At 42.0% G+C, this 11,292-nt stretch overlaps 1 protein-coding gene across 1 annotated transcript in view; it reads left to right on the top strand.

The window, feature by feature from the left end:
* The window catches only part of JARID2 (jumonji, AT rich interactive domain 2), a 226,055-nt gene that overhangs the window by 199,855 nt on the left and 14,908 nt on the right, over window positions 1-11,292 (top strand). Inside the window, 5 exon segments of the mRNA XM_010000948.1 lie at window positions 4,764-4,856; window positions 5,290-5,408; window positions 5,571-5,641; window positions 7,098-7,226; window positions 9,411-9,430. Of these exon segments, the coding sequence (XP_009999250.1) occupies window positions 4,764-4,856; window positions 5,290-5,408; window positions 5,571-5,641; window positions 7,098-7,226; window positions 9,411-9,430 (432 nt within the window).

Raw genomic sequence — 11,292 nt, 5'->3', positions numbered from 1 at the left:
CTTTTTGCAAGTCTCTGATTCAGCAAAGTAGTATTCCAGAACAAAACTAACATCACTAGATACAGTACTAAATTTAGAAAGGCCAAATTGAAATGTAAGCAACATACTCATCCATGATGCCAGATTTTGCTCAGCACTAACAGTCGCATGGGTGCTTAGTCCTCCACATATCAAGTACCTCCATTTATGAAGGAATGCTGACTATTTCACTGTATTTTATTTGGCAGTCTCCTACTCTGGAGCAGGACTTGGCACTGTAACTTGCAATGCAATTTTGAGTTCCATTGAACTGTGTAGCTGTGCTCCAAGAGGGATATAATGTTGACTGTCTTTGCCCAGTAAAGAGGTAGGCTGTTCTCCCCCTTCCAATCTTGCTTCCATCACCAGGAAATGAAGCCAGATAGCCCAAAGCCAGATAGCTTATTGTTGAGCTATATAGGAACTGCATGAGTTCATAACTTGAGCTTTAAAAGCTTGCTTCAGGTTGTTGGGTTTCTTTGCAGCCTGTTATGGTTTTGTCAGCCCAGAAGTTCTTTAACTCAAGGACTCTGGCCTCAACCCCACCTCTGAAAAGCAATCTCTTTGACATGCTGCTGTTGGAGAGAAGCTTATCTAATGACAGCAGCATTTGTAAACAGTGAAGTGCTATTTCTGTGCTTAATATCCTGTGCTTAATGATGTTAAATGAAAAATTTTATCCAAGTCACCGTGACTGCTGTATGAACAAACTCAAAGTTAGCGAGGAAATGCCTCCATCTTCTTTTCCAGTGCAAGTCCCAAGCTGAAGTTTAGAAGATGCAAGGTAACTCAAAAAGCAAGATAGGGATTTGTGAGAAGTATCCTAATCAGACTTAGAAAATACTAAAAGGCGAGCAAGCAAAGCACAGCTAGTATAACCAGCCTGAGCCTGCTGAGCCACAAGCCTTTACTCCACAAAGCTGAGAGTTCCCAAACTGCTGCAGCTGCCCGTCAAGCACTGGCAGTACTGACAGCATCAGACCCTGATTAAGTCCAGCAATACCTAGTAGAAATACTTCTAGTCTGAGTGTAGAAGCTGTTACAGACAAGGATCACTGAGCCTGCAGGCTGGTGCTCTCCCCACCCTCCAAAGCAGCTGCAGCACACGGAACTGCTCAGGCAATGCCTTGGGTTGTCCACCATGCTGCCAGCAGCTTCCCAGATACTGGGGATTGCCTGTTGGAATTCCATCCCACACTCATCTGCAGTGCAGAGGCTGGGGAATGCTGTCATAGGCAATGGGCCGGGGAGAAAACAGGGGGAAGCAAATCTGTGGTGGGTTTCTGGAGATCTGTATGTTGAGCATGCCTGGTCAGTCAGAGTGCAGGGAGGCACGTAGCTTTGTTTTCACAGCCCTGGGGGGGAAAGGGCTGTAGAAGGACTGGTGCATGAGAACTGGTTATATCACTTAGAACAAGCCTCAGGACATAGAAATTAGAAATTCTGCAACAATCTTGATGTACCAGAGTAACCCACAAGACTTGTAAAATAACTAGTTCGTCATTAGGCTTTTTAATAAGAGGTGGTGCTCACTGAGGTGAGGTTGTGCTGACTTATGGATTTAAACAGAGGGTACATCATGGTATTTTATGAGACAACCCTTTTAGTCCTGCATTCTCAGTTTTTCTGGAATGATGGTATCCTCCTGTGCATGTGTCTGTGGAGGGGAAAGTGTTCTTTACCTATTAAGGTGTTTCTGAGAATATCTGAAATCTCACAGACTATTCTCATGTTACAGTTTCCACAAATGGTGGGATTATAATGTTTCCTTTGTAAAGCACATTGCTAATTATGATAAAAACTAAAAAACATTAAACAATAATCCAAAGCCCAGCCCTTTGATAAATGCCCAGGTGAACAGACCGAGGGCTGGAGAACATAATCATATGGCTGTAGTCCAGTTTATGCCATAAAGTCTATGCTTCAGACCATGAAGAGACCATACATTTAGGATTTTGCACAGTAATTTCTGCAGTCAGTATGTGCATGAGCTGGAACATGCTTTTAGAAAGAGACATTCAGTCTTCCAGGAGCAGTTACCACTATATTGCATGTCAAGGTTAGAGTAAATCTCCTTTGTGTTTGGCTGACTTCCTGCCAGGGCTCCCAAATTATTTTCAGTGTTACTCCTTTGCAGGCTGTAGGGCCTGCTGTGCTTTTAAGTGCGTGCTGCAGACTGCTGCACTTGTTTGCTTTACTCCTAAATGTTTGGCTTTTCTACATGATTATTAAAATATCCTTGTTTCTAAGTACATAGAGGCAACTGCTGCAATCTAAGGGTCTGTTGCAAGATTTTCTTCTTTTTCCTCAATTTTAATTTTGAAAATACTTTATACTGGAGGTGACTGAAAACAGCATTTGGTTCCATACAGAACAAACTGAAGGCTTATTAGCAGGCCCTTTAGAGGGACATGCAGATGAAATCACCAACCCAAGTTTTGCCTCACATGAAATTGTCTGAGAAATCCCACACTGAGCTCTCTTCAGCCAGGGACTCAGCATTTTTGGACTCTCATTAACAGGAGTCCTTCCTTTCTGCCTGTGACTATTGTGAAATCTCAGTTTTCTGCTCATATTTATGGTTGCTTTAATGTCTTTAACATTGATAGTGTTGTTGTGTCCCTCTGTGTACCTCCCTTGCAGGTGTGGTGGTGGTGGTGATGTTCCAGGCTGGGAGAAGACTCAGTAGAGGAGCTAGGAAATTCTGTTTTTTAAACCTTCCTCTGTCATATTGTTGTAACAACAGAGACTCTGCTCAGTAGCTTGAATCTCCCAGGACAGTTATTGAACTGTTGAGATATTGTTGAGGGTGTTGAAAAGGGCATTCTACTCTTCAGCAATTCATATTGTGTTCTGGTTAAAATGCTCCATTACAGCATTTTAAGTTATTTTCTGAGTTGGCATTGGAAAATTTTACAAGATCCCTCAGGTTAGAAAAACAACCAAACAATGAAAACAGATGACAAAAACCCTTCAACCATTTAATTTGTGTTACAACTTGTAGGAGACTAAAAAGTTACCATATGCTTGACAGAGAAAGAAGTGGTTATATGCAATTTTAAAAGGGCTAAACTCTTCAGTTTTTCCACTTTTTTTCTTGCTGCATATCTGAAAAGTGGAAAGCCATGGTTAGTGTTAGAAGATGAGTCCTTATTTTTCTGTGAAAGATGAGAAGAAGAGGCAAGTTACTGAGATGAGGGAGCTGCTGCAGAGTATATATTGGTTTGTGAGTGGTGAAGTCTATGCTGAAGTGTGACAGCTATTGGAGCAGGCCCAGTGTTTTACAAGAGATTTTTTTGTAAAAGGCTGCCTCAGTAAATGATTCATGAGGGCATTAAAAGATGAAGAGAATTGCTTATTGTATTGCAGAGCATCCAACTCTGAAGTTTATGGGAATCAAAGGGCCCCAGGCCCTGGGCATTTCACAAACTTTTTTGTTACAGCTAATTATGTTGCATTCAATTAAACAAGTGACGATGTAGGAGCATGGCTAAGTGATAAACTTGGCCTCTGGGGGGAAAAGCTGGTTGTATAGTTGTTTCTAGTTTACTCTTGGGCATGATTCTTAAATAAATTAAACACAAGAAAAGACTGAGGTGGTTTGGTAGATCTCTTTCATAGGTGAAAGAAAAACTAGACAGGTAATATTTGGAGTAGTAAAATGTTCATTTATATGGAGTTTAAGCCTGTGGTTACTCTGATGGGCTACCAGTGGACACAATGGGAGTTAAGAGGAAGAAGGGGTGGATCTGGTGAGAGGGCAAAGATACTTTCAATTTCACGTTTGCAGAGCAATGCTGGTCTTTGCCTGCAGCAGTGCCTGCAAACTGGTATGGTCACAGCAGCAAGTGTAGTGCCTGCCAGCTCTCATGGATTAGAGCTTCCCAGGATGTTCTACCGTGGAGCAGAGGAGGTGATAATCTGGGCATACCAGTATGTCTGGGCTGAAAGGAGCAAGCAGGTTCTCATGCTTCTGCCTTCAGAGACTTCAGAGGACATTCCCCAGACCATCTAGTTTTCTAGTATGTGTGAAAGCAGGTACCCAGAAACTCAGGTAGAGCTCAAACAGAAAACCAAGTCTAATCCTCTTCTCAGACAGCTCCTGCAGCAGCGCCAGGAGAGAGTGCACTCACTTGGCAATTCTTGTGTGTTTGACTTCTCTCAGCCTTGTACCAGCAGGTCCTGGTTCCTTGCATTTGAATTGCTTTTGTTGAATTAAGCATGAATGGGTTTTGTAAGCAGCTGATTACTGTAATCTTGGTAAACTCTACTTTTTTTTACCCCCTTCCATCACATACAGTACTAGTTTGATTTTGAATACTAGTTTGATGTTGAATGTTTCTGTAAATTTCCAGTCTTTTTCAGCTGTTTCTCTGTGTGTAAAGAACATAGCCACGTGGTCCTTTAGTAATACATTGGATTTGATTGTCAAATGCAAGTAGGGTTGCCTGCTGGGTTCTTTGCCAGCTGTCGTGGAAAGCTGGGCTATGTCCATCTTCTGTATTTATCAAACACAGAGCACCAGGCTGGACAAAGCAGTGTATGTGGCCCTCTGGGAATGTTTGGTTGGCCTTTTAGATGGTTGGATTCGTGATTCAATGCGATTAAATTTCGGTATCTTCTGAGGTATTTTCACTCATATAAGAAATGAGCTTTATACCCACATATGTTCTGGAGACATTGTCCTGGGTACAGGGCAAGGAAGCATGTGTTTTTATTTTCACTTATATTTTCTTCTTCCACAGGGTAGGTCTGTTTCTTTAACAACCTTCTACCGAACAGCAAGAAACATCATGAACATGTGCTTCACGAAGGAGCCTACAGTAGCTGAAGTAGAGGTGAGGCCAACATGAGAGATTGAAAAATGTTTATTTCAGAGGATAGGGCATGGAGATTGAGTATAGCTGATATTCAGACTTTACCATAAGCATTTTAAAACCGTCTAGTGTGGGAGAAGAATAAATGGCTAGATAGACATAATACTGATTGTTACTTTTAATATTTTTTTTTTACATTTTTAATAAAGGTGTTAATGAACTGAGAGAGAGAAGGAAGTCTTAATCTGTCTTGTACTGGAGCACAGAGGCCAAGAGGATCTAAATTCTGTTTTCCCAATTGTCCTTTTAAGTGTTTATATTCTTATTTTTAGGAAGTAGTATATGTTGAATTACACTGAGGTCCTGAAAGCCCTGTAAATTTCTGTGCTTCCTATTTTAATGAGAGATACCTTGTTCAGTGACTTAAACACATTATCACTTTCTCTTATCACAGCAAGAATACTGGCGGATAGTGGAACAGAAAGATTGCCACGTAGCAGTGCATTGTGGAAAAGTAGATACTAACACCCACGGGAGTGGCTTTCCTGTGGGAAAATCTGAACCGTTTTCAAGGTAAGATCACCAAATCCACCTGCTTTGTTGGCTCATGGCAGTTGCCCTGTTGTGCTGAGCAGGGGTGGGGGCATGAAGCCAGTAGGGCAGCTTGGTGCTGGGGGTGTTGGCACCAGGGACATGCACTGACCTTTCTCTGCCTGTCTGTTGCCCCTCGAACAGGCATGGGTGGAACCTCACAGTCCTTCCTAATAATACAGGATCCATCCTGCGACATCTTGGTGCTGTGCCTGGTAAGCAAGTCTCTCTTTTATGTTTCTGGCAGTTATTGGATGCATTCAAGAAGAATGTAGCCAGTAGGTCAAGGGAGGTTATCCTCCCACTCTATCCTGTCCTAGTAAGGCCACATATGGAATACTGCACCCAGTTGTGGGCTCCCCAGTTCATAAAGAGTAAGGAACTAGTGGAAAGAGTCCAGCGCAGGGCCACAAAGATGAATAGTGGAATGGAGCATTTGCCCTGTGAGGAAAGGCTGAGAGAGCTGGGTCTGTTCAGCCTGGAAAAGAGGAGGCTGAAGGGGGATCTCATAAATGCTTATAAATATCTAAAGGGCAGGGGGATGGGAGGGTGGATGTCAGGAGGGTGGGACCAGTCTCTTTTCCATGGCGTCCAGTGATGGGACAAGAGACAATGGGCACAAGCTGCAGCACAGGAGGTTCAAGGTAAACATAAGGAAACACTTCTTTACTGTGGGAGTAGCAGAGCACTGGGACAGGCTGCCCAGAGAGGTTGTGGAGTCTCCTTCTCTGGAGATGTTCAAAACCCCTCTGGACACATTCGTGTATGATCTACTGTAGGGCATCCTGCTTTAGCAGGGGGTGTTGGACTAGATGATCTTCAGAGGTCTCTTCCAACCCCAGCCACTCTGTGACTCTGTGATAAGTGTCCTCTAATTGTGGTGGTGAAGTCACCAAAGTCTTCTCCATCTTTCTGGCCCTTTTGTTCACCAGCTGACTGTTTAGATACAGTTGTGTTTAGCAGGTGGTATTTAAAGGAATGAAGGCAGGTGAGCAGATTAAGAATTAATGAATAGTTGAGACTCAATAGCTGGGAGGAACAGGTCGGGCTTGCGGTATCTCTTTCTGGTATTGCCAGTACCTCTGTGTTCTTGCTCTGTGTCAGAGTGATGAAGGACAGAGCCATGCAGCTTCCTTGCTTGCTAACCCAGGCTGTAGCACTGGGCAGAACAGCACACTAGTTCTCTAAATTAATTGTCATGAGTGCTCCAGCTGCATACGTGTCATTGCAATTTACTGATAGAAACGTTAGCTGAAAGCAAAATTCAGTCACCTGTGCAGGTGTTGAGCCTGAACAAACCAGTTGGGAAACAGGACATATGTTTACAAGCACATGTTCACTTGCCAACATGAAGCAACCTCCTCTGATCAATGGCGTTGAGCTAGAATTACAGGTATTTGTAATTCTTCTACAGAATAATAAACTTTTTACAGGTATTAAAAAACAAATGTGTTCAAAGGCACTGTAATTATAGATAGATATAGGTAGATATTTTGTTAGTACAGAATGCAGCTTTTGTTAAATTATTTGTGAATTATTCACTCTGGTAGGAAGACTTAAAACTTAAGGGTGAGTTTGTGGGTAGGACAAGATTTTCAATTGCCCTCTCAAACTGTCTCCTAATTAGAAACTGTGGTTACTCAAAACTTGGTTACAATCTCTTTGTTTTAGGAGTGACAATTCCTTGGCTAAATATTGGCATGGTCTTTTCTACCTCATGCTGGTCTCGAGACCAAAATCACCTTCCATACATTGACTACTTACACACTGGTGCTGATTGCATTTGGTAGGTATTCCTGTGTTTTGTTCTCTCCCTGTTCACCACAGTGGCTGCCTGTAGGCTGGTGTGAACGGCAGCTTGTGTGGTACCTTTTGCATGAATGAATCTCACCTGGGAGGTCCAGTGGGTGTACAGGTGTAATGGAAAAATGTAGTATAAACTTAAGTGGTGAAACACCCTTTCCTGGAAGAAAAGTTTTGCTTTATTTGCTTTATTCTGATATTTAGCTATAAACTGTTTCTGCTTGACATAGCATTTAGTCCATGGAAATGTTCATGCTGTGGAAGCCAAATGACAGATAGTCAAGGAAGGCTTCCCTTAGGCTGACAGAGAGACACTTGTCAAGCTAGCTCCATATTGTCACTTGTAAAATGATTTATTCCATGCTCTTGACTACATAGGCACTGCTTTCTTATTTTTATGCAAAATAACTTGAATTCTGTATCTACCAGATCCCTAATGTTTTCTGTCATAAGAGGTTTTTTCATTATCTTACATAATTTTAATATGATGACACACATCATTTTAGTGTCTCAATGTGGACATCACTGGTCATCTGCTGGCTACACTTCATATTTTGTAGACACTTCAGGCAAATAGAGTTAACACAGCTTATCAGTGGTATCAAACATGGTGAATCTTTCCTGAATTCAGTGCATAGGTGCTACTGCAGGTGGTGATGAGTTAGATTGCAGTGGAAGTACAACAGCTGATGGTGAGATTAGAGGAAGCAGGTTGCTGCTGGCATGTCACATGCCTTTCTGACGTGTTCCTGGGATATTAGTGTTATTACCCAAGAGGATCATCAGGGAGAGCAATGAATAATAAGCAATGTAACTATTTCTTGATCAGAGAAAAGGCAGTAAACGGAGAAGAAAAGTGAGTTCAATGGTGCTTTTCTGCAAAGGTGAGAAGCTGGTTCCCTTTCAGCAGTTCCCTGATGGAACTCTGAACTACACAGACCTTTGGCTCTTTGTTCAGTGTGAGGGAAGGCCTGCAGGGTACTCTTTGCATCCAGAAGTCCGGATGGTGGCAGTGTCAGCTGCTCTTCATTCACCTGCAAAGTGTGTACTTTAGCCATTACTTTTAACTCCCATGTTTCTAAGCTACTGATGATGTCAGGGATGCTGACCCAGTTGCTACAGGGAAAGCACATGGCCCAGAAAAAAATATTTTAAATCTTGGGGGAAAACCATTAAAGCAGGAGCTTCTCTCTCCAAATGTTTTAAGTTGGATAAGTGTTCTTCTGTACCAAGGGGTTTAGGCAAACTCTGGATTATGCTGCAGATTGTGGGAGTTTGTTGCCTTCTGTCTTAGGCATTTCATGGCTCCTTTCCGTCTTCTGTGAATCAGAAATCTGTAATCTTTTATAATAATATAGTATCAGGACAAATTACTGACCAAGCTATGCTGTCTTCAACATTAGGTGAATCTGTTTCTCTCTATGACATTCATCTACTCTTAAATGACAGTAAATTCCAAGGAGAAGGTGTTCAGTAATCCCCCAATTAAGTTCTGAGGCCCCTCTTCATACTGCGCATGTCAAAGTGTGCCTTTTGGGATTGAAAAGACTTAAAGGCAGCCAGGCAGGGTTTTAGGAAAGGCTGCTATTTCTGTTCTTTCCAAGGAGAATAAAACCAAAGAAGCCATTAGCTTTTTCTTGATGGGCTTACATATACATATAACTAAATAGTTTCAGGCATTCTTATAATGACTGCATTGATGAAACATGGATAGTAAGCAGGAATAACTCAGAAGAAGGAAGAAGTGAAACTTTCTTGTCTGTAAAAGCTATTCTTTGGCAAGGCTGCCAGGCTGAACTGTCAGGCTAATATTCATCATTAACTCATTACAACTTTTAATATTGCAATAAAGAACTCAGCTTTATTGAGGAAAAGATTAATAACTCTGGCTCTGGCATAATATCTGAAGTAACCCTGACAGCATTGCTTTCAGCAGTAACAAAGCAGACCACTTGGCACCAAAGCTGTCCTCTGTCTTGCAAAGTCCACCCAACATTCAGAAACCTCTTCCAAGGACAGATCCCTGTGGTGCTAAAATCAGTGGTGCTTCATGTACCTGCAGATTGCTAAAGTCACTGTCTAATCTATCAGGTTGCACTTCCTGAAGAGTAAAAAGAGGAGAGCTCAAATTTTCATGCAGGACAGAGGACAGTGACCTTTTTATTCTGGATAGATCCTCAGTGCCTATTAAAAGAGAGAATATCTTGTTCAGCCCAAGACACTGAGAAGTTTGTTCTGGCTTCTCTCTTCCTGTTTCTATGGGTACATGAAGAACTGTGAGTGAGTGAAACTGCAGTATATGCTGCAGGTGCACCTGGATCTGCCCATTCACTTTGTGCTGCCCCTCTTCACACCTCCCCGCCCTGCCCTGTGCTTTTTCCTTGGCCCATCTTGGGAGGGGCTGCATGCTTGAATCTTTTGGCTGTATTTTCTGACTCTAGAAGGAAAGGGTGGAATCTGCCATGTTCTGGCTTTAAATTTAAAATATTTTCATCACCATTGAAAATCTGTTATTGCACTGCGACTAGAGTAATGTGCTTGAAACATGCAGCTGTTTTGCAGCTGTCACTGTTAGTGACACAGGTACTGCAGAACATTTAATACATGGCATGCATTTTAAATTGCTGTTGGGACTTTATCCTTATCAAGATAAAGCTCTTCCACTTCATCTCTCTATAACCCTAGGATTTCGTAGCAAGGTCCTAATCATTGTCAGCATATATGTCAGGAGTTAGTCTGTGTACACCTGTACACTGAGGTCATTAGAGCCCTTATTGTGGCTACAATTAGCTGTATGAGTAGATATTGTCATCTCTTCTGGCTCTCTTGGCTTGACGATCAACAAAGACAAATCAAAGTCATCATCAGTACAGTAAACAGTAATCAGATGTTCAAATCATAGGAAGCACAGCCTCCCACACATCCATCAAGCAGGGTAGCTGTGTGGAGATAGAATTATTGCACATTATAAGCAAATAACCTGACAAGGTCTGTAAGGCCAGCAGAAAGCTTTAAGAAATTGGTGGGGAGACCGGATGAATGACAAGAAAATGGTACTTTTCCCCCAAAGTACTTCTAAACACTAATGATAAGTCTGGAGATGCTTTTTATTTGCCTGAGCATAACAAACCCAAATGAAGTAATGTCACAGATAAATCCCAGCATGGCAGCAACTCGGAGCATTTTGTGAATCCCAGGATTTGCACTGTTTCCCACCAAGCTGCACTGCTCAGTTTGCAGTCTTCGAGTGCTAACTCTCAGATCTTGGGAACAGGCATCTGCTGGGTGGACGTAAACCATTACCATTCTGGCAGGGTGAAAGCAAGAATAGCAGTGAATTGTCACCATATCACCTCCCTGCATCCATTAAAATAGCAGTTCTCAGGATGTGTGAAGCTCAGACCTGAGACTCCTACATTATTTCTTACCACTTCTGTATAGGGAGCACTTGCTGGCAGTGAGCAAAGAGAGGAGAGTTGCTTACTTGACTTTTAAAGGAGAGGAGGATGTGCAACTTGGGGCATATACCAACAGAGTTTCAAATCTCTCTTGCTGCTTTGGCTGCCCTTAGTCAGGTCTTTCTTTTTTTTGCAAGGGAGAGGAGGAACATGGGATTTGTTAATAAGCAAGGCAAGGTTTTAGGCTACTTTGTGATTTGTGGCTTCTTATTTGTTCCAAACACGGTTCATGCACAGGTAATAAATACAACCATTTATGATAACAGTGCTTAGGAGATGCAAACTTCTGTCCATATTAGCTGTTCCAGTGCCAATAAAATGCACATCATGCTGTTGCTGATTTTTCTTCTCTGATTATACAGAGTACTGAGTATCCACATTTCTGTTTTGGGGGTTGTTTGTCCTTTGGCATTTGGTGAACACTATCAGACCAAGTCTAAACAAACAGCTTTCCATGAATCCTCAGTGTTTTACCAAAAAGGACTGTGTGAGAAGCTTATCTTTAATTTATCTCACTTATTTATTTATTTATTTTAAAATCAAAGTCCTGGTCTGAATTGCCTATTAGGGTGTAGCTGTGGAGCATTATTTTCTCCACAGTAAAT

Source organism: Chaetura pelagica, unplaced genomic scaffold (assembly GCF_000747805.2).
Source record: "Chaetura pelagica isolate M959 unplaced genomic scaffold, ChaPel_1.0 scaffold104, whole genome shotgun sequence".
Classification (NCBI taxonomy): domain Eukaryota; kingdom Metazoa; phylum Chordata; class Aves; order Apodiformes; family Apodidae; genus Chaetura; species Chaetura pelagica.
The sequence above is the reverse complement of the archived record's forward strand: the minus strand, read 5'-3'. Positions and strand labels throughout refer to the sequence as shown.